This window comes from Notechis scutatus, chromosome 11 (genome assembly GCF_049901735.1).
Source record: "Notechis scutatus isolate UNSWTSFEM ecotype Mainland chromosome 11, rNotScu1.2, whole genome shotgun sequence".
In the NCBI taxonomy this organism is placed as follows: Eukaryota; Metazoa; Chordata; class Lepidosauria; order Squamata; family Elapidae; genus Notechis; species Notechis scutatus.
Genome location: NC_142019.1, coordinates 6,211,994 through 6,236,236, shown reverse-complemented (window position 1 = coordinate 6,236,236; position 24,243 = coordinate 6,211,994). Strand labels below are relative to the sequence as shown.

Sequence of the window (24,243 nt, the reverse complement as noted above, 5' to 3'; positions counted from 1 at the left end):
TTTCAAAATGAACCCCCTCCATGTACTACTTATGTTCATTTTAAACACAGTTTTGCCCATCAGATAATTATATCAGGAACATTTAGCACACAAGACCCTGCTGTCTTTGAAGAGATCATAGTTTCTCAAATTGAATCTTATTTATTTGATTTGTCAATCGCTTACAAGATAATAGGTATAAGTATAACATGAGTAAGAATACAGGAAATAGGTACGAATAAATGGGGACAATAGGACAGGGACGGTAGGCACGATGATGCACTTATGCATCCCTATTACAGACCTCTTAGGAATGGGGTGAGGTCAATAGTGGTTAGTTTGAGGTTAAAGGAGTGGGGGTTAGAGGATGTAACAACAGAGTCAGGTAGTGCATTCCAGGCATTGACCACTCTGTTGCTGAAGTCGTACTTTCTGAAATCAAGTTTAGAGCGGTTAACATTGAGTTTGTATCTGTTGTGTACTCTTGCATTGTTGTGGTTGAAGCTGAAGTAGTCATTGACTGGTAGGACATTGTAGCAGATAATTTTGTGTGCTACGCTTAAGTCCAACCGTAGGCAGCGTACTTCAAGATTTGTTTTTCTTTTAATATCACTTCCCTAAGGGAATGGAATTAATTGATTGCACTAGAGTAGGGGGGGTCTCCAACTTGGCAACTTTAAGACTTGTGGACTTCAACTCCCAGGATTCTAAGAGTTGACGTCCACAAGTTACCAAGGTTGGAGGCCCCTGGTACAGAGATTAAAGTTACTCAGACCTTGGACATAAAGACATAATTCCTCTCTTACAATGAACACAGAATTTTTAAAAAAGAGAGAGAATATCATTGTGTTCTGCATTCATTTATCACCAAGAGGCAAAGGAGCCTCCTCATTCCATTGCTTCTTGCAAATCTTTTCACACACACACACACACATATCTCACCATCCCTCCATCATTTGTACCTCCTTCATCCCTTTCTTGCTTCATTCTTAACAGGTCCCACAGGAAACACTTAGTCATTAATGAAGGAAAAGTTGTGAAAGGATTCCATTCAGGAGCAGAAGAGCTAAGCAGAGTCAAACGGGGGTTTTCCCCCCTCCCTGCCTGCAGCTGTAAAACCTGGATGAAAGTGAGGAATTCAGAATGGCAGCCAGCATGGCCAAACACTTGACTGACCTTGGTTTCCATCACAGCGAGAATAGCCAAATACGGTAACTGATATTACTCAACACGAGGGACCTCAACTGTCACAGAAACTTCCTAGCAATGCTGGAATGTGAAGATCTCATTCGGTCTGACAGAGGGGTGCCATTCTCACTGTCAAGGAAACAGGCAACAGCTCTTAAAGGCCGTTTTCCCTCGTCGGTATAGAAAAGCAGCCTTGTTTCTAACAAAACACTTCAACTAGCACTGGCTAACAGATGTAGCTTTACTTATATACTCCATTTGTAGGGCTGCCCCCATCCCAAACAAGTGATTCTGGGCAGCAAACAATCATCGCATCCATTTAAAAATTGCCTGAAATAGCAATAGCGCTTAGACTTATATACTGCTTTATAGTGCTTTCCAGCCCTCTCAAAGCGGTTTACAGAGTCAGCCTCTTGTCCCCAACAATGTGGGTCCTCATTTTACCTACCTCGGAAGGTTGGAAGGCTGAGTCAACCTTGAGCCTGTTGGGATTTGAACTACCAAATTTTAGGCAGCTAGCTGCAGAAGTAGCTTGCAGTCTAACCACTGTGTCACAGAGGCTCTTTGATATAGGGTTTCCCAGGGGGTTGAAGTAGAAGACCTCCAAGGTTCCTTCCAACTCCACATTGTCCAAAGAGATTTTCTGTGGTCATGTGGCCAACATGATTATACGTTCCCTTCCCACCGAAGTGGTACCTATTTATCTACTCGCATTTGCATGCTTTCAAACTGCTGGATGGGCAGGAGCTGGAGCAAATAACAGGAACACATCCTGTTGCACAGCACTCAGGTTTCAAGCTTGGGCTGTCAGCTTTCCAGCTGACAAGCTCAGCATTTTTAGCTGCAGAGCCATCAAAGCCCCCTTATTTATTTTAAACTTCTATCCTGCCATCATATAAATACATCGAAATCATTGCTTAGTTTCCTGTCAGGCTGCACAGCCACCATGTTGGATTCCTCACAATGCAACAAGCTAAAGACATGAATCTCCAAAAATGTGACCAATAACTCCCCACCTTCCTTATGGTCCTCTGACTAACTGCTTGCTGCAGAAGGGATATTCAATAAAGTCTTAGCAATTCCCAAATTCTAGTTATCCAAAAACAACATGAACGTCTTACGTGATTATTAACTATCCGTCAGTTTAGGAGAGCATCTTAAAAAAAAAAAACCTGAGCTTTAACATTTGGATTTATTTATATTGTGCAGGTGGGGCTGAAATTCTTTGAAGTATCTGCAAGGGCATGGCATCACCCCAAACTGTTCGGTGACAAATAGCTGTTGAGCTAAAGATGGAACATTTTTCCATCTTTTCTTCAGACTTCTGTTTATTGTTGTTGTTGCTTCCCAGCCAAAAAAGCAGCTTGCCATCTTGTTCTACTTGGGTACACAGCATGGCACTAAGTACGATGAAAGCTTCCAGTCAGGTGCACCAGCCAGAAGTAGCAAGGGGGAAAAAAAATAAAACATTTGAGGTTTCTCTCAGCCTAAACCAATATTTACCAGTATGGTAAGTCTGATCTTCGACAGCAGCCATTTAGTGGTAAGTAAGGGGTTAGAAATCGAAAAACCGTAAGCCTCAATTATAAATTGGAATATTAAAGTTACCACTGAAATATTCCAGAGACCAACTTTCACCAAAGCAAGTGAGATTTGGACCGCAGAAGGCAAAGGCAGAGGAAGTTTTTAACTATATATTGTTGGCCATGGTAAACTGAAATGAGTTCTGCTCTATGTCAATTAGAGCTTCTTAAAATTCAAAGAGTCTGTCCTACTTCAATGAACCGTAAAGGCAAGAAGCTACATTCCCCAGGAATAACCTGAATACAGAAAACACTGCTCCTTTGTCGGGATGTCCAAGGAAGATGCTGTTTACCTGTTTGTTACCTTCCGCTGCTTTTTCAGCGGAAGATAACAAACAGGTAAATCCATTCTCTGCCATGGTTTTCCCAACAACTCTGTGAGGTAGCTTGAGCTAAAACAGGATGGCTGGCCCGAAATTCCATGCCTGAGGTTAGACCTGAACCTGGAGCCTTGCTCTGTCTTGAACACCCTAACCACTAATCCACACTGTTCTTATTCATTTAGGTTTTGGGCAGGGGTGGGATTCAAAAATCCCAGCAACTGGTTGATTGCCCAGTTGCTGGGTGGGCGTGGCCATGCTGGGTGTGGCCTACCGGAACTTCCGGGAGGGACGTTTTCCCGCCTCCCAGAGCCTCTGCACGAACCCTGTACTTACCTGCATCAAAAATGGGACTCATAGAGACTCCTGAGTAGGGTGGGGTGGGCAGGGCAGGACGGGGCGCGGCAGGGCCAGCCAGTCGGTTCAAATACCGGTTTCAATGAATCAGATGCAAATTTAACATCCAGTTCTCTCGAACCGGTCCGAACCAGTAGAATCCCACCCTTGCATTTGGGTGGTATCAGTTCAGCTGCCAAACCTTCTCCACACTCACAAACAAGGTATGTGCTGCAGTGGGGTCCTTTTTCATATACTACCTTGATTGCAAAACCCCTCCTCAGGGCGTTATGGGCAGTCCTCGATTTATGACGAACTGCTTAGCAAATGTTCGAAGTTACAATGGATCTCTCTAGAGCTACTTACGGTAGGACCTGGTTTCAAAGTTCCAATGTCCCCCATGTTCATGTGATCTCATTTTGGACACTGAGCAACCAGTCCATATTTATGACCATTTGCAGTGTTTCCTGGTCGTGTCACTATGATTGTTGGCATTTGTGTCCCAAAATCGGTGTTTGCTTCCATCCTTTGGCTAAAATGGGTTCACTGAACGACCATCATATTCACTTAACAACTGGTACAAAAGGCTGTAAAATTAGACACAGTCATATGGCAATCCACTTAACAACCGCTGTGACTTACAACCATAATTCCAGGTTTGATTAAGATCATAAGTCGAAGAGTACCTGTATTGGCCTCAAATTAACCTATTTACTTAAGGTGTTTATTGCTTGGATCTTTAAAAAAATTACATTGTGCTAGCTGAGCGTGTGGATATTTTAAACTGCCTTACTAGTATATGTTTCATTTACACTACTCTATATTCCTAGGCAGCTCATTATTTAAACAATATATTTTTGCTTTGCTTTAATTATACTGTGAACTGCCCTGGGATAAATATTTTGGTGGGTGGTATATAAATATTTGAAAGTTTAAAAAAAATGCCACCAGCTGCACCCATTCAACGCCTGGTTCCTTTCAGCACTGATGTAATCAATAGGTGAGCCTATTTTGAGTACAAATTTTTAGAATTTCTCTTTCACTCCTGAATTTTCGTCACAAGTTGCTTACAGGATCAACTCTCTTGATTGATAAATGTGGAAGCCAAAGGCCCAAATTATGAACATTACTTAAGGGGAGAGCTAATCTAATAGTTGACGGAAAAATAGAATAGCAGAATAACAGATTTGGAAGGGACCTTGTAGGTCATCTAGTCCAAATCTGAGAAAGTTATCTAATTTTTAGAATTTCTATCTTTCACTCCTGAATTTTCATCACATGTTGCCTACAGGATCAAAATTTGCATGCATTGTTTAATTGTTGTGGTTGATGTTGTTAGAGTTAAGAGGCAATGGAGAAACTACCAATTTCTAGTAATTAATGTCATGTGACTGTTTTGATTCATGTCTCTTGAACAGTTTTTTGATTGGTTGTTCCTAATTTCTGGTCATGTTTACCTGCAGTCTTCATTACACGAAAACCTTATCTAGAAATACATTCCATCCCTGGTTCTGTGATCTGATTTTAACTAGAAACATCAGAGTGGACCTGAAATTCTCTACCTATAAAATGTGTTCTACTTCTGAATTATAACCTCTTGATTGATACAATTTTAAAGTTTGCCCATTTATTGGTCTCTCCTACCCAGTCCATAATTCTAATTGTTCCTTCTTTGTACACTAAACAAAAACTGAAAAACAATTCAGTACTTTTCATGATATCTCTGCCATAACTGTCACAATCAGAATTAAAACCTGAATTACAGGGTCCTGAATGTATGTGCTAAAATATCAGTTCTGGCTTAAAAACCCTAATGGCTGGATTCACAAAATACTGTAAGTCCAAGCAAGCCAAGAAACTAAATTATATCTCAGAGGTCTCCAAACTTGGCCACTTGTGGACTTCAACTCCCAGAATTCCCCATGGCTGGCTGAGGAACTCTGGGAGCTGAAGTCCACAAGTCTTAAAGTTCCCAAGGTTGGAGAGTCCTGTTATAGTTTAATGCAATGTGTGAATCTCATCAATGTATTTGACCCTGGTCCAGAAAAGAGGTTGGACGTTCTTATATTTGAACAAAGAAGTCAGTTATTTTATCCTCCTGGAGGGGCTAAAAGAACAGTTGGAGAATCCGAAGTTTAAGATCACTTAACTCCTCTGAAAATTCTCCACAAACATCCATTACACGTAAGAATCAAGTTAGATATTTTTCTAAAACCAGATGGATTCTTCTCTTCCACCACTACCCACCAGCCATTATTTCTCTCAAAACTACAGTTACAAGAAAATAAAAGTCAACCAGCATCTGCTAATGATTTATACAATAATGCTTAGGTCTCTGAATATATTTGAAGAAGAATGAGAAAAAAGAGAAAGAATATGTATCTTGTTACAGAATTTGAGAATATCACAATCAATATTATTTTCTCCCAGTTGAGTGGAGAGTTAAGCAGATATTTAAAGAATCCCTTTACCTAAATGGATCGAATGTTAGAGAACTTATGTTTGGTTGAATTGTATCATGTCTTTTCCCATCTTGGTTAAATTTATCCAACATGCCACATTCTCAATATTTAGTTGCAATATTTCCTGGACATTTTTCTATGAAGGAATAAAGCTGCATAAATCAGTCAAATGCTGATCTTTTAAAAAAGCAGATATCAATCTCAATTTGATGTAGTAAAAATTATTCTCTGTCTTCATAAATACTTAATTCGTTGTTTGAGGGATGGGGTTAACCATCAAAACCTTTTATGTTCACTTAATGATGTTAATAAGTATTGACTTCAAGAGTACAAAGCTCAGAATTCCAATACACTACATTCCAAAATGTCAGAAAACGTCAATAACCAATTGAAGCCCAAGCTTGAAAACAATGTTATGGAATCACAAAAGTGCTCATTTTTATGTGTCACAAGACTGAAGTTCGCCTGCAAGTGCTAATTCACCTCTGAACACCAGTGCCAAATTATCAAGCTATTTCAGAACAAACCCAAAAAAACATTTGTTCAGTGTTTCCAGGAGCAGGAACAGAGATTAAAAGATATGTTTTTGTGTGTCTGAGGAGGGAGGGACAGAGAGAAAGGGTACTGGATATACTGTATACAGTATACAGGTGGCACAATGGTTAGAATGAAGCATTGCAGGCTAATTCTGCTGACTGCCAGCAGTTCAATTCTCATTGGCTCGAGGTTGACTCAGCCTTCCATCCTCCCAAGCTCAGTAAGATGAGGAGCCAGATTGTTGGGGACAATATGCTGATTCTGTAAAATGCTTAGAGAGGGCTGTAAAGTATATAAGTCTAAGTACTGTTGCTATACTGTATGGGGCCGAAGGCTAAAATGTATGAAGAATGGTTGCAGGAATTGGGTATGTCTAGTTTAATGAAAAGAAGGACTAGGGAGTGAGATGATAGCAATCTTCCAATATCTCAGGGGCTGCCACAAAGAAGAGGAGAGTCAAGCTATTCTCCAAAGCACTTGAGGGCAGGATAAGAAGCACCGAGTGGAAATTAATCAAGGAGAGAAGCAACCCAGAATTAAGAAATTTCCTGATAGTTAAGAATAATTAATCAGTGGAACAGCTTGCCTCAAGAAGTTGTGCGTGCTCCATCACTAGAGATTTTTAAGAAGAAACTGGACAATCATTTGTCTGAAAGGGTATAGGGTTTCCTGCTTGAGCAAGGGGCTGGACTAGAAGACCTCCAAGGTCCCTTCCAACTCTCTTATTCTGTTATATCTAAGCCCTCGTTTTTCTCAACTTTAACTGGCTGAGGAATTCTGGGAGCAGAAGTCCACATATCTTAAAGGTACCAAGGTTGGGAAACGCTGCTCTAGGTAATGAAATAGCAGCATCCTGCATCCTTTCTTCTCAGCGTTCAGGGAAAATAAACTTGGATCCATTTCTAAAAAGGTGTTTAGAGTGAGTAAAGGACTAATGTAATGCCTGCCTGCAGCTCTTGAAAGCTGCTATGTCTTTTTTCTTGGAGTGCACAGTTGTCCTCTGCGGCTTCCACCACATGGTGCCAGAAAAAGGGAGTGGCCATTTTTTAAGACTGTAGATAAGGACTCCCATTCATAACTCTTTTTGTAATTAAGTCCAAGGCATTGCACAACCCTAAATCCTAACCCTTTAAGATACTATAAAATGTAGTTCACTTTATGTATACTTTGAATATCTTAAACAGCCTTGCACTAGTCTAGAGAAAAAACGAAAGAAGGAAGGAAGGAAGGAAGGAAGGAAGGAAAAGAAAGAAAGAAAGAAAGAAAGAAAGAAAGAAAGAAAGAAAGAAAGAAAGAAAGAAAGAAAGAAAGAAAGAAAGAAAGAAAGAAAGAAAGAAAGAAAGAAAGAAGATGGCTGGAACAATAGACTTAGGGCCTGGCAGAGGCAACAGTGGTATTTACTTCCTGGGCTCTTTTCTGGGATAATCAATACAAGACTCTTAAAGAACTCCTAAATCATGTGTATAAACTATGCAAATATGCAAACAAGCAAATTCTACCCAACAAGGAAGACATAGCAATGTCATGTAAAATTGATGCATAGACTATAATTCATCTTTAAACATTTCATTTAATCATTAAATGTAATTTTCAAAAAAAAGGCAGACTTGAATTAATGTACACAAGAGCCTATTCCAGTCTAGAGTTTATTCTTTGCAAAGTAAACAACCACAATAAAGAATTTTTAAAAATGCTCTGTTTTTGCTTCCTCTTAGCTACAGTCAAAGGAAGCTTGGAAGATTTTTTTTTTTATAACTTCTCTGCAAATGGCTTTGGTTTTTGAAAAGTTTTGATCTTTCTGGAGCCTGAAGGATTGGTAAAGCAAAAGTAGTCAAAAGACCAGTGTGTGAAATATTGATCTGCCCACAATCCAAAAACAAAAGGAAGTAAAAATATGTAATTCTTGTAGGATTAATGTGCTTCCCAAATGATGTTCTAGATCAAGGGTCTTCAAACTTGGCAAGTTAAAGACTTGTGGACTTCAACTCCCAGGAGTCCTGTGCTAACATGACTGGAGGAGGAATTCTGGGAGTTGAAGTCCCCAAGTCTTAAAGCTGTCAAGTTTGAAGACCCCTGTCTAGATATACTAAAATGATGCCAAAGAAATTCAAATCACAGCCTTATTTTTTTCCCCTTTTTGCATTACCATTATGTATGTATGGACACAGAATGGAAACATCACCCCAACAGTAACATCCTACATACCAAAATCCAGATTTTGCAATTCCAATTAAACTAAAATATCTGATTTCATAGTTATCCTACTATTCAACAATTTTGTGGGTTATACCAGTATGCCTTGTGAAATCTCCCTTTCTTTCTCGCATTGTGCATGCGCACACCTGCACACCTGCATGCAACACAACTTCGGAAATTGTGGGCACTCTATCACTGGAGCATTTTAAGAAGAGATTGAACAAAAATGTATACAGAACAGTCTCCTTCTTGAGGGTCTCCTTCTTGAGGAGAAGGTTGGACTAGATGACCTTCAAGGTCCCTTCCAACTCTAATACTGTTATTAAGTAGAATGAAGGTGGTAAGCTCGAATTAATAACCAAAGGGGACAATTTCTAGAATTAATAGCATAAGGATTGATAAAATTGCAAATATGACAGATAAAGGCAACAGGGGATATGAATATAGAAATGAAACAAAAATTTTTAAAAATACTGTAAAATAAGATATGAGAATATTTTAAGAAAAACGATAATATCACATGATGTGATAGGAAACTGAGTAAGTAAGATGAATAGGTAACTATTGTCATGTTTGTGTTGCGATGTGAAGCCTGGAACCACACTGCTTGCCAAATGAGAACTTTTATTTTAAAAAAATGAAAAATAGGAGAGGAGATTGAATGATGAAATTACTAAGTATGTTTCAATGATATGGTAATTGGCACTAGGAGAGAGTATGGAAATGTTGAAAAATTAAGCAGTGAAAGATTATAACAATGTGAATATGTGTATTAAGAGGTAAGATTAGTTTTATTAATTTTGCTTATACTAAAATGTATAATGTATACACTGTCTATGTATTGATGTGTATGTGTAGATTGAAATTTTAAAAAACTTGATTATATAAAAAAGGTCCCTTCCAACTTTGAATATATGTATTCAGAATAAAAGAGTTGGAATTGATCTTGAAGGTCTTCTAATCCAACCCAATATTCTCTCTCTCTCTCACACACACACACACACACACACAGAGTCAATCTTCACCAAGTCATAAGAAGGCCGATGTAAAAAAAGGCAACAACCAGTCCCACTTGTAAGTATGCTCCTAAAATCTCCAAGAAAGGCCCACCAGAATCTCTAGATGCTTTGTAAAAAGGCTTTTTTTTTTTTTCACTTTTGGAACTGCCAGTAAAATTCCTGGACCTTGACTTTTCTGGTCCCATATTCAAATGCAAAATACTGAAAGGAGCGCAAATTTGTCAATGCACGGTCAAAAGAGAATGTTTCATATAATATAAGCCACTTAAAAGCAAAATTGTATGCATGTGTTCTTTAAAAGAACATTCCCATAAATTCCGCAGGACTTACCCTGACTTATTAAGTCTTAGCAGCTTTGTAGTTTAACCATAATACACAAGACCACAGCACAAACAGAAACAAAAGCAAGATGCAACATTATAAACTCCAAATGAATCCACTTAGTGAAAGCAAACATACTCAGTCTACAGATATCCCAAGATTATTAACTGAATTATCATAGAGAAGAATTGCTGAGCCTAAATATTGTTCTTTGTCTCAAGAAGAGGCTGGATAGCCATTTGTTCAGAATGGTATAGGATCTTTTGCTTGGGCTGGACTAGAAGACCTCCAAGGTCCCTGTTATTCTATGTTCTAAATATGCACAATCCACAATACCATAGTAGGATGATCGTTGCACATAAAAAAACCAGGGAGAATGAATGACCCAACAATCTTTAGAACTTTAAAACAACACCCCTAGCAAATGGAACACAAACTTTAGTGATACAACTGCAATACACCCCTCCATATTTATAGAGTAACATAGCTGGGGTTGAAATCAGATCGTTTGCATCCAAATGCAATTATGGAAGCAAGCACAATATAGGAAAATATGCACCTGTTTTAAACGTTTCTCTATACCACACGAAGTACCAAAAGGTAATGCTAGAAGTTGTTAGAGCTTAGCAGGCTATCTGTTCATCAGAATTTAAGCATCTTATCTCTGAAGGGCATCCAAAAACTTCACCAACTGCTCTTATTATCCATTTCTCTCTTCTCCAGGTTCAATACCTACAAGAATCCCACTTCTGGCAACTGTTTTCCAGGAATTAAACACACATAGACATGCGCGCGTGCACACACACTTAAGCAGGGCAATATCTTTTAGGCAAGAATGCTAGCAAGGGAAATAGGACATTCTTCCTGCAAACAATATATTTCTTGGAAAAAAGGAAATCGTGCAATTTCTCAGCAGTTACAGCAAATGCTTGTCTGTTCCCAGGCTGGAGGCTTTTTGCCTCTTGCAATATTTGTAAGTTGAGCTTTTAACCCTTCAACGAATCAACGTGTCCCACGGCCTAACTGTCAAAACCAGGAAGGGAAATTTGCACTTCGTGACAACTGAGCCGCGAGATGGGCAGCGAACGAATCTGATCAATGAAGGGCCGTCGCAATAAAGGCGCATTCTCTTAAGATGCTGCGGGATTTCTTGGCTGGGAAGGGAAGTCAGTTTTTGCACTAATGCAGGCCAGCTGACGGAGCCCCTTAGAAGCAAGCAAGCAACGGTTTTCCTGGGACTCCAGCTGTGTGCGAGTCTGTCTTTGCCACCTCTGCATCCTTTTCCTAGCCACGTTGCCAGGGAGACAGCCCAGGAACCTGCTGCCCTTTCCAGACCACACCCTGCATCCTTCGGAAGCAGTGAGCACACCGGGCGCCTCTTCCATCCCTTGGCAAGTCAAGTGGGGACAGAAAGACCTCCAGCCCTTAAAGAAGCAAAGCGCCCAGGAGGGTCCCATTTCTGGAAAGTTGGGTTCCGAGCAGGGCTGTCTTCACACACATTACAAGCCCTGGTAAAAGCTTGTGTACTGAGGCCCCTGGGACAAACTAAGCCATAGAGTTGCTGTATTTCCATGATACAAGGTGCATTGAAGGGTTAATATGCACCGATGATGATTATTATGGGGCCCCAATGCTCTTGGGGCAAACAGGCAGGTGCCCATCGTCCAGCCCATGCGTTAGGGCAAGCCCTGGTTCCCAGGATCAGTGGGTCCCTATTCCAGCCACTTTGAACCCTCCAGATGTGCGGGGGGAGAAAGTAGAAGAGCTCGTTGACAGCTCCCATCTCCACATCTGGAGGCCTGGGATTCTCAGCCTGGGCATCCCCAAGACCACGTCCGTTGCGGGACTGGGGGAAACAGGGCTGGGTCCTGCCTGGACCCACTCCCAACCGCTCTCCCTCCCATCTCGTCCCCTTACCCTTTCAGCGCGTCGTGCCCGGCGGCGCCTCCCGCTTGCCCTCTTCGCTTGGCTCTGCTGGCCCGGCTGTTGGTCTCCTTGGCAGCGGCGAAGGCGAAAGAGGAGGCGGCGGCAGCGGCGGCGGCGCCCTCCGCGGTTCTCAGGCTGCCCTCGGCGATCCCATCGCCCGGGGAAGGCGAGGCGAGCAGCAGCCCGGCGAAGCCCCAGGCGACGGTCACGAGCAATCTGCCCAGCCGCATCTCGGCGGCGGCGGGGATGCTGGAGCGGCGGGGCTGCCTCCTTCTCCTTCTCTTCCTCCGGTCCTGCCTTGCAAGCTCCGCACGGCTGCCCCTCGCCCTGGGATCGCGCCCGCGCCGCTGCAAAGGGCTCGCTCCACGCCCGGCTCCTTCTTTCTTGCCTTCCTTCCTTCCTTCCTTCTTTCTTTTCCTTTCTTTCTTTCCTTCCTTCCTTCCTTGGCTAACCCAGGGCGCTCAGCAGAGGCTCTCCCAGCCGGACCTGGGGAGGGGGTTGGAGGGGGCGAGAGAGAGAAGGGAAGAAGGGCGAGAGAGCCCGGGCGTTAGACAGCCCCGTCCCTCGGCCGCCTTGGCAAAGGGACACCCCCCCCGCACACCCTTCTCCACTCCCACGCGCGAGCAACGCCCCTTCCCCAAGCGGGCGCCCGCTGCAAAGCAAGGATGCCCGCGCGCGATCCGGAGCCAGGCGCTGTCAGCCGCCTCAGGAAGAGGAGGAGGAGGAGAAGAAGCGGCTCCAGGCTGCGCTGCCCCGCCCGGCTCTTCTCGTCCTTCTCCTTCTCCTTCTTTTCCTTTTGCCCCACCGCAAAGCCTCCCTAGCCCCAGTCCGGGAAGGAGCTCGCTTGCACCCACGGGAGCCGCTGCTGCTGCTGCTGCTGCTGCCGCCGCCGCCGCCGCTTCTGCGCCTCTTGCCACGGGGGCCGCCACATCCAGCGCTCCGCTCGCCCGTCCGCCTTCCTCCTCGCTCGCTGGCTCTGCCCTTCAGCCCGCTTTGCCTCCTCCACCTCCACCTCCTTGTCCCCTCCCCTCCGCTCTTTCTCTCCCCCTCCCTCCCGTCCCCCTCTCGGCTCCCCCCACCCCTCCTCAACTCCCCCCTTCAAGTATCGTCCGCGCCGAGCCCTTTTCTCTCGCGAGAGAGGAGGAAGGACCAGAAGAGCAGCAGCAAAAAAAAAAAAAAGGCGAATGGAGACCTATTCCAAAAAAAATGGGACGGGGGGACAGAGAGAGAGAAGGAGGAGGAGGAGGAGGAGGGGGGAGAAAAGAAAAGACTCTCCGCCCTCCAGCCTCTCCTGGGCTCTTCCCTCGGCCGCGGCTCCCCTCCCTCTTGCACAGCCTCGCGGCTCTCTCCGGGCGCCCGCCCTTTGGGACCAGCAGGGACCCTCCAAAGCAAAGGGGCTCCAACCTTGGCCCCTTGGAGCCTTGGAGGACTTCAACTCCCAGAATGCCCCAGCCAGCTTTGCTGGGAGTTGAAGTCCTCCAGGCTTCAAGTGGCCAAGGTTGGAGACCCCAACCTGGGCGGGGGGAGAGAGAGAGAGAGAGAGAGAGACGCGGGCTGGACAAGTCGGGGTCGAGGAGCGCCACGGCCCGCGGCTCCCCCCCACCCCCCGACTTGGTATCGCTGCCAGTCCTCTTTGGAAGGCTCCGGTGGGCACCGAGTCCCAGTCTGGACGGCCGGTTGACGTATCCGCGAGCTTTAGAAGCTGATTTAAAAGACCAGCGAGCATAACACACACACCTTTTTTTTCTTTTTCTTTTTCTACTTGCACCCAGAGCTGACCGGGCCCGGTTGACAGCTAGAAACCCCAAGCCAGTAGGTTCAAACCAAGTGGAATTGGAGGGGGGAATGGACATGTATACACCCCCATACACCCCCCCCCCCCACACACACACAGGTGGGGCGCCTGCCCAAAAACTATTTTGCAGGTTTCCCCACCACCCACACCAAAAAAAAGCATCTCAACTGAATGGCTATAGAGAGAGTTTAGGGGCAACACTAAAGGAAAAATAGGCTCAGGTGTCTATTTTACCTGAACTAGGAATGCTCGCATTCGACTTTTTTAGATTTGCATCCTAAGATCAAAGATTCCTAAGTTTGATACCTGTTATGAGCTACTGCTCATAAGAAAGAATGAGAATAAGAATAAGAAAGATGTCCATACCTGTTAGCAACAGGTGAGGATAAGAGTACCAGTTTTGCTACATAAATGGAGAACTAGAGGTAGTGTTACACCCAGATGGTATCTATCCATGTTTGTTTGCTTGTTTATCTCTATCTATCTATCTATCTATCTATCTATCTATCTATCTATCTATCTATCTATCTTTATCTATCTATTGCTATCTATATAATCTTATTTATTAAATTTTCACCCCATCCAACTCCTCTATAAGATAACAGAATTAAATTTTTAATGTGTCCAGAGTGCCTACAGGAAACAATAATAAAGATTATAAGATAACACTGGGTGTTTACTCCAGAGTAACTGAATCTGCAGCTGAATGCATGGATTTCAACCTTCCTCAAAAGACTGGATTTGAGCAAAGAATTCCGAAATATTTTTTTCATCAAAGTCAATCCAGCTACAGCTAGGAATATCACGAGGTCTCCTCCCCACTCCCCGGTTTAAGTTGGAACTTAAAGAGAATATCATTTATTAAATCTGTAGGACTTGGAAATACTTAGTTTTGGCAAGGTGGTGCCTGTAAAACAGGCCTATAAAGTTTTTTTTAAGAGCGATAGATACATCAGCCTACATGCCTCTTTTATGGAAGAACTTATAAGCTTTGGCACCGGGGACTGCAAAGTGTGTTGTTTTTATGCTGTGTCCTCACATATGTAAAAAATTGGTCCCCCTGGAGAAGTTGCTTGCATTTTGGAAAACCACAATAAGCCGCTCCTATGTCACTTGCAAAGCCTCACAGTCTTAATGTTCTGGAGATGTTTACCAAACAACATGACACATGAGTTCCCACCCTCCTCATTTAGGAGCCCTGACATATGGTGAACTCTGTCCCAGGGTTTTAGCCTTAGCAGGCTCTCCGATAACTTGATCTTCTCCTCAAATCTTGCTGTGTTCCCAGAAATTTTGACTTGGTGGGACCAAGCATTTCCTAGAAGCATGGGCATGTTGGGCTCATGCTGCCTTTTTGGAGAAATGACAGTCTTGCCCTTCGTCAAAGGAAGAGTGGCTTTTGCGTAGCATTATAGGAGCCTCTGTGGCACAGTGGTTAGAGTGCAGTACTGCAGGCTACTTCTGCTGGCTGCCTACAATTTGGCAGTTCAAATCCTACCAGGCTTAATAAGGTTGACTCAGCCTTCCATCCTTCTGAAGTGGGTAAAATGAGGACCCAGATTGTTGGGGGCAATAGGCGGACTCTGTAAACCGCTTAGAGAGAGCTGTAAAGTGCTATAAAGCAGTATATAAGTGCTATTGCTATTATCCGACCCCTAAAGCTATAGACAAGGGTCAGCAACCCGCAGCTCCAGAGCCGCATGTGGCTCTTTTATCCCTCTTCTGCAGCTCCCTCCTTTCATCCCTTGGAGAGATGAGGCGCCTCATCTCTTGCTGGCTCTCGCGGGCGCTTCTTCTGGACCTTGTTGGTGCTGGTTGTGCCTCAGTTGCTTGGGGAGACACGCGACTTGCTCTCCGCCCTGAGACACTGGCCCAACCCAGCCACAGCGTGGCTGGGGGGGGGAATCATGTGACTGGGTGGGAGTGACTGAGTGGGAGTGACTGCCACACCCACTCAGTCACACTGGTTGTTAAATTATTGGCTTTTTCTGTGGGAAATGGGTCCAAATGGCTCTCTGTTTAAAGTTGCAGAGCCCTGCTATAGACTGTACAGGTAGGCCTTGCCTTACCACCTTAGTTCCTGTTTGAAATTACGACGGTATATTGTTATACTGATAAGAAGAGTATTATTCGTAATTGTTAAATACATGAAATATATACCTAATTGACACACGATTAAAATGGAATGGATTTATTATTAAAAAAAAATTTCATATATACATTTAAAAAAAAAATTACGATGGCACTGAAAAAAGGGACAAGACTATTTTTCACACTTAATGACCATTGCAGCATCCCCGTGATCAAAATTTGGACGTTTGGCAAGAAAGGACGTAAAATGGGTCAAAATTTGCTCAACAACTGTCTTGCTCCAGTCATGCAGGCTGGATTCACATTTCCTAATAGAGGTTTGTCCCAGACTTATGACCACAATTGGGGCTAGAATTTCCATCACTAAGCAAGGCAGTGCCAGCCTTGGAAGCCATTTTTTACTTGGAAGCTTCGAGGCTGCCCCATTCAGTGCCTGGGAATTTGGGAGGGGGGAATTTCATAGAGAGATGGAAGATTAGACTCAACAACATTCTTTCTCAGAGAGTCAAGGACATGTTGCCCTGCACCTGGAGAGGAGTGTCTGGAGGAAGGTCTCCAGTTGGGACGCCAATTTGATTGGGGCATGTGATGGACTGGTGGGTGTAGGGCAGGGGCGTCCAAACTTTTTGCAAGGAGGGCCAGATTTGGTGAGGTTAAAATGTATGGGGGGCCGACCATTCAGCCTGACATTCACGGGAACCGCTGTGCGGTGAAGGGAAGAACACTGGCTGGCGGGGATGAGTGACAGGCTGAGCCAGCAGGGAGAAGAGGCTGCGGGCCACTTGAAATTTGAAAACGGGCCAAATTGGCCCTCGGGCCGGACTTTGGACATGCCTGGTGTAGGGGATAGATCTTTTGATTTCTCTTTTGGAAGGGAAAACCCAGAACTCTCAAATTCGGGTTTTCCCAGATGTGCCAGTATGACAACTCTAATAAAATGGAACTTTGAGGAAATGCTTGTCTCGGAGTTTATTGGGTTGGAGTTGGTTAGTTGGAACACTGACATTAACCCAAATCTGACAGGTGAGCCACACCCAATTATATAATCTTTTTTTTTTTTTTTTTTGCCCTGGTTAAGAAGAGAATCTTTACAAGTTGTTAAGTGAACCACGCAACCATTAAATAAATCCAGCTCTTCTCTCTGCTTGCCAGAAACCAGCTGAGAAGGGTTGCAGGCACTAATCCCAGAACCCCAGGATGCAAATCCATGCTGGTTTGCCAAGCACCCAAATCTTGATAGAGTAGAGTAGAGTAGAGTAGAGTAGAGTAGAGTAGAGTAGAAGAGAGTAGAAGAGAGTAGAAGAGAGTAGAACAGAATAGAATAGAATACCTTTATTGTCATTGCATTCCACAAATACAATGAAATTTGAAAGCTACTCCAGCACGGTGCCCCAAACACCACATCACAATCATACTACAGAGTATTTAAAAATTAAAATAATAATAATAATAGGACTAAATCACAAATGCACTGTTTGATTCAAGACAATTATTGCCTTGAAAAAGAAACTGTTTCTCGGTCTATTAGTCCTCATTTTAAGACACCTATAACGCCTCCCTGATGGTAACAGATCGAAATATGAATGTTCAGGATGAGAACGGTCTGTGGAGATTTTTAGTGCTCCAGAGAGGAGTCTGGTCTTCGCAATCTCTTCCAAAGAAGTAAGAGAGCAACCGATGATTTTTTGTGCTGTGTTTATAACTCTCTGGAGCATCTTCTTATCCACTGCAGAGCATCCAGCATACCACACCGTTACACAGTATGCCAAAATGTTCTCGATGGTAGACCGGTAAAAAGTAACCAGCAACTTCTCACCCAAACCACTCTTTTTCAGCCACCTCAGAAAGTGCAGGTGCTGTTGGGCCTTCTTTGCAGTGGCCATAGTGTGAGATAGATCGTGTGACTATGGGGATAGTAAGCGCAAGGACCAGTCATAACTTTTTTTCATCGCTGCTGCAAGTTCAAAGATCCGCTAAATGTAGGATGGCAACTCGGGGGAAACCTGGTTTGTTTTCACCAAGGTTTCCTGACAAAGCAAATATATATATATATATATATATTTTTTTGCTGACTCCATACAGCACACCAAACCAACTCCATTTATGGCTTAATGCAACATCTGGAGCCAGCCTCACTCACACCGTTCCCCATTGGGGATGGGTGGGAGTTGCAGTTGCATACCAAGCCTCTTGGCTGCTTATTGCTCATCCAGGGACCCATGCTATAGAGATCCAGAATGGCGAAGCCCTTTGCCTTCTCCAGATGTTGAGCAGTTCCACGTCCCAGTTCTCCTGGTCACTCTGGATGAAACGATCCATCAACAGGGTCTGGGAGTCCCAACCCCTGACACACATCAAAGGCATCCGTGCCGCTGCTGCCTTCTCAGCGCTGAGCAAATTAGCCAACCCTGTTTTCTGCAGCCGATTAAACGGCACCAGATGTCCGTGTCTGCTCCATGCCACATCTTCACTAGCCACGAAGACTCAAGACTCACAGGAAGGGCTTTTGTTCTGCTTTAAGGCACGGCTGCCAAGAAAGCAAAAGGACCCTTGGCCAATGCAGCGTTTTCCCCTCTACATTCAAGCCATTGCACTCATCACAAGGAGGCTGTCCTCTGGGCACCTGGCTGGGGTGTGGGAAAGCCTTTTTTGGAGTGAGGAGAACCAGAATCCTGCGAAACGAGATGCCTGCAGGCCACAAATTCTGGTTAAAGTAAAAATAGGACACCGATTGCAAAATGTGACATTCCAAGTTGATTTCCGCTGTTCAGAGACAAGGAGCAACAATCGCACGATGCCATTTGCCAAAATTCTTTGCTGCAAGTAGGCAGAATACACACACACACACACACACACACACACACAGAGAGAGAGAGAGAGAGAGAGAGAGAACAGATAATCAAGTTGGAAGGGACCTTGTAGGTCATCTAGTCCAACCCCTGCCCAAGCAGGAGACCCTACACCATTTCTGACAGATGGGAGTCCAATCTCTTCTTGAAGTTTCAAGTGATGGCAGACACACACACAAACACACACACACACACACACACACACACACACACACCCTAGGCTTGCATATCATCATGCCATCTGCAAAAAATAAAAAAATGAAAAAGGAGAGCCCACACCTTTTGGCATCAGTTCCGGAGTTTTTCTACATTTCTTTTCTTCTTCTTCTTTTTTAATTCCCACCAGCCTGAGATGACAAAATCGGGGAAGTTTGTTAAGTTGCAACATACCTAGCCAATTTTTACATTAACGGTCACTTTAGGGAAACCTAACAGCTCATTTGGGATTCTCTGCAGCTTCTTGGCCTCAAGAAAACATCAATCGGAGGGAACCACAATTATTATGTGGATGTCAAAGTCACCTCAAATGCCCCAGCCAGCACGTTATTTCGGGGTGAAGGGGGACCTAGTAAAATTCAGGGTGGAATTGAATTCCAAAAGAAGTCCTTTTTTGATTCCTCTGAAACGTAATAAAATTTCCCCTGCTGGTCACTGTGTAAGAGGAGTTGCATTTTTCTTTTTGTGTTACTTAACATTTTATTCATTGCATTGTAATATTCCTTCTCTAGATGTCTACAGAGATTCTCAATCATCCAGGTCATGGCTGTCCCAGAGGTGCTTTTCCCAAAAGGCCAATGGACTTCCTTGATTTTTTTTTTTATCTCAAAGGCATTTCGCTTCTTATTCGAGAGGCTTCTTCTGACTGAATGGCGGAGGAGAGAAGGGTTTATATACCTTGCAGCCATCTTGTCATTAGCTATGGAGGATGGAATAAACCCTTCCACCCTCCTTCAGTCAGAACTGAAGAAGCTTCCTGGATGAGAAGTGAAACGTCTTCAAGGAAAAACGAAGTCCAGTTAGTTGCCTTCTCTAGGCTCAAAATATCCACTGGTAACATAATGCCCCACTTTGGGAAACAGCATTTCAATTAAAGTGAGTCCACAATTGTTCCGTGTGACAAGTCACAAGAGATTAATAGTGGCATGTACTCATGAGGTATGTGCTCATTCCGTTCCTTTTTTATTATAAAATGTAAAAGTATTAAGCTCTCAAGGATGTGAGGAATGACAATTACTATTAGGGCACAGGTCGAAAGGAAATTTATTAAAAGTAAGATCGATCTTATTATTAATTCAACGGAGTGCCCAGGAATTTTTTTTAGCAAAAAAAAATCTAACAACCTAATAAAACATTCAAAACCCAAGTTTAATATTAGGCCAATAAGCAATCAGTAAACAACAGCCTAATCAAGGGACCACCAAAGACACTGAGAGGGCAAACCACTTGTACATAAACAGAGAGCAAACCCCACTCCCTTCCAGCACTGATGATGTTACCCAGTTCGGTCATGAAACATCTGCAAGAAAACAACCAAGTTCAGACAGCATCAAGGACGCCACAATCAAAACATCAAATTTTAAACCTTCTAGCTTGTACCTAGATAGGTACAGGGCTGTGAAAAGGACACTGGAAGGATGCACTTAAAAACATGCCTTCTTAAAAACGGGCCATTATTCCTACATGCTATATGGATGAGGCTCACAGGCCAATGAGGTCTATCTTAATAATTCATTTCTGCATTGTTGTACCTGGAGAAATTCCCATTTTGAATTTACAGTACTCTGAGGTCCGCTATAAATTTCAGTTCCAATTTCTGTAAACTGAAACAAAGGCTATCCTAGTTCAGACAAAACAATGTCTATAAGGTTCTAATTAAACAGACGGTCACAATTAGGAGTAAAATAGTAGCAAATGGACAAAAGTGGGGGTTGCATTTAGCATGTTGTACAAACGCAGACTAATATTCAGTGTTATCTGAAATACTATCCTCTGGGAATTCACCTATTGATCCGAGAGCCAACGTTGAATCATCAAGCAATGAACTGACACTAATAAATAATTATATAAACCAGCTTACAGTCTGAATTTCATTGTTCAGAATTTCAGAGTAAGCAATCATGTGGTTACAGAAATGCCCAGATTTTCACACAGCCTGCAAATAACCAACTCAATCATATATAACCTGACACAATTAGTTTTTTAGGAGATTTTTATGAAACAGTGAGGTATTAAGTAAAACCATCCAATTTGGCATTAAAAGAAAACAGCATTTATCTGTTTTGCATTTGACTGAGTAAAACTGTAAAAGGCCACTTTCTGTCACTCATTAGAGATAAAACAATTTCCCCCCCTGCTAGGCTGAGGATTGATAGCAAAACAAAGCTGGAAATCATTTATCATTGTAATGATAAATAAAACTTAAGACAAGGATGTTATCTTTTAAAATGGAAACATTCAACATTGGACAAAAAAAAAAAAAAAGAATAGGTTGACTGGATTCATCCTTCATGCAAAGACCTGGGTTTGTTTTCAAACTGGTTTATTGAAAAGGACCCTATGGCTCCATTCACACATCAAGCATAAACGTAAAAGATGGCTTGCACACCACCGTGGTTTGGTTCCTTCCACAGGCCAAGCCTGAACTACACCGCATTTTGACATGAACCCCGCCTAGGTTCCTAGAAAAACCGTCCCCAAGGAAGGAAAACAAAACAGGCTTATCTTAATAGGAGCTCACATTTCTCAGAATCTGTCTTCAGCTGCTCTAAGAGTTATTCAGCCCACATAAGAAGTCAATTAATTTCATGATTATTTTCTGGGTCCATTGGGACGGCTGTGGTGATGTGTTTGCTGTTGCCTTGCCCTCCTGCTAAAACAATGTGGATGACAGTATATGAGATAATAGCATGAACTATGCAGACCACCTATCAATTAACATGGCATTTTGGGCGAGCACTCATCCATTTCTTGGTGGGGGGGGGGGTGTTATTTTATTTTACTGTTCAAAGTGTCACTGGCTAATTTGCCAAAAGGGAATACCAGGCTCTTATTTACTGAAGAAATTGTCTGTTCTCAGTTTTTGAATTCCTTCCAGTACAAAATATCCTCAGCATTATCCCAAACAAGGAGGACGATATATCCAAAAGTCCTTCTTTCTGCAAAGGTCAACACAAACAAGTTATTTAGCTTGAAGCAGAAGGATAGCAGAGGGGGGAAAGGTAGTTTTGTCCCGGGGCTTCAGTTTTGGGAAAAAGAACTGATGATCTGGAAGCAAAGTTAGCAATCCCCAATAGACAAACTCAGATTAAAAAAGCAAGTTCAGTTTAGATTTGATAGATTTATGGTTTTGATTTCTAAGGAGAGATGCTCAGTGGTGCATGGTAAAAATCTCAAATTCAGGTGTTTTGATAGAGGCTAAGATATAGGCTAGTTATAGGCTAAACCAGGGGTGGGATTCAAATTTTTTAACAACTGGTTCTGTGGGCGTAGCTTAGGTGGTTGGCATGGCTTGGTGGTCATGTGACTGGGTGGACATGGCTTGGTGGTCATGTTATTGGCTGGGTGTGGCCAACTCAATATCACTCACATCGAGGCATGCATCTCCTCGCCTGGCCTCTCATGACTGTGGGGATGCTGCAATAGTCGTAAGTGTGAAAAATGGTCATAAGTCACTTTTTTCAGTGCCATTGTAACTTTGAATGGTCACTCCACACAAGCAAAGTACCAGCAAAGGAGGGGGGAAAACTCCAGAGAAGTTCCTGAGACAGGAAGTCTAGTCCTGCCAAGAATGTAATAAGGGTTAATGGAGAGGCAGTTTCTGTAAGCAACACCAGAATGTTTCCTTCCTGCCTTCCTTATAGGATTAGGCCAGTAATTTCTTCTAACAACCGGTTCTCCGAACTGCTTAGAATGTTAACAACTGGTTCTAGTGAATAGGTGCAAACTGTTAGAATCCCACCCCTGGGCTAACTCGCCTGGAAAAGCCAAGGGAAGTCATCAAAACCATAGGAAAGCAAAAGTTAGACTATTTTGGACATGTGATGTGACAGCCAGAAAAATACAGCATACTTCATTTAATCCTCCAGGGAAAGATTGGAGGCAAATGAGGTCCAGGCAGAAGAACATCATGGCTTCAAAATCTAAGGAACTGGTTTGGACAAAACTCAACAACACTTTTTCATGTGGCTGTTGATAAAAACAGGATCGCTAACATGATCGCCAACATCCAAGTAGAAGAAGATAGGCAAATTCTAATTCTGCAGGGCCATTATTGTGCATGCACAACATAATATGCAGTCCAGATCAACTGGTAAAAGCCATGTCCAGTTGTTGTTGTTTGCCATGTTCAGTTGTTTCCAACTCTAGGGAGGCAGTGCTTATCTCCGTTTCTTAGCCGACGGAGCCACTGTTGTCCAAAGACATTTTCCGTGGTCATGTGGCCAGCATGACTATATGCCAAAGCCCACGGAACATTGTTACCTTCCCACAAAGTGATACCTCTTTGTCATTTGCATGCTCTCAAACTACTAGGTAGGCAGGAGCTAGGCCAAGTAATGGGAGCTCACCCTGTCCTGTGGCACTCGGGGCTTGAACCTGGCCAGTCAGCTTTCCAGTTGATGAGCTCAGAGTCTTTAACTGCTGAGCCATCGCGTCCCTGCCACTGGTTATTTTCTAGGTGGACTAATGATACAGTCATCCCAAGCTTGCTTTCTATCCAGAAGACTCCTTTTCAAAATCCAGAAGAACCAAGTAGGGCTGGAAGGAAAAAAATCTGACCTGGACTCAGATAAAACCTGGAATTGGTTAGGCTTGTGCTTTGCACTAAACCATGGGTTGTTTAATAATAGCCTGCTGAGTGAGCTACAAAAGGTTAGCTGGTGCAACAGGTTGATGAAGCACGGTGGCTGTATTTATACATAAGAATTCGCCATGATGTGACGTGTTTGGTTCTGATGTAGAAAACAAATCATGATTAAGAGAAGTTTTGACTTATGAGACACGTGGAGCCCATCCGCGGCAAAGGCAGCTCTCTCTAATCTGCCTTCCCCTGCAATGAGTTCTTAAAACAAAGAACAATGCTTAACTAAGAATCTACATAATGTATAAAGAAACATGCAAATCAACTAACACCACTTTCTTATGGGAAAGATCATGCCAAATCATGCGTCCTTGAAGTCTCCCCTTCATCTCTGTCATAGAATCCAATTCTATTAGTTTATCTGATGCTACGTGGTAATACCTCGTTCCCAAAGTCCAGTTAGTTATAGAAGGTAGTATGAAAAGACAGTTCAAAAGCATAGGACTTCAAAACATCGAAGAATTTTACAAAGAACTTTGGCAATGCTTCTAGCAATGACAGAATCACATTGTCTAGGCAAATTCTAATAATCTCATATTACTTAGAGAACACTCCTTATACGTTCTGAATAGCAATTGCTATTTACATTATTATACATCAGATCTCTAGTCCAGATAACTTGGATTATGATGAAGAGATCAGGTAACATCAACCCAATCATGAAACTAATGTTGTGGGGGAAATAAGAGAAAGGAAACATTATTTTTGCCCTCTTGAGCTTCTAAATAGCAGGTGGGAGATGGATCTGATAAAATAGTAAGTCTCTGCTATTAAATTCTGCCC

The 24,243-nt window shown here is 43.1% G+C and overlaps 1 protein-coding gene across 1 annotated transcript in view; it reads right to left on the bottom strand.

The window, feature by feature from the left end:
- FBN1 (fibrillin 1) overlaps positions 1–12,885 on the bottom strand; it is a 183,542-nt gene extending 170,657 nt beyond the window's left edge. The window contains exons 1-2 of the mRNA XM_087972672.1: positions 12,722–12,885; positions 11,859–12,353 (exon numbers count right to left, since the gene is read on the bottom strand). Coding sequence (XP_087828798.1) covers positions 11,859–12,097 — 239 coding nt within the window. The 5' untranslated portion in view covers positions 12,098–12,353; positions 12,722–12,885. The remainder of the gene's footprint in view (positions 1–11,858; positions 12,354–12,721) is intronic.
- Between the last annotated feature and the right edge of the window lie 11,358 nt (positions 12,886–24,243).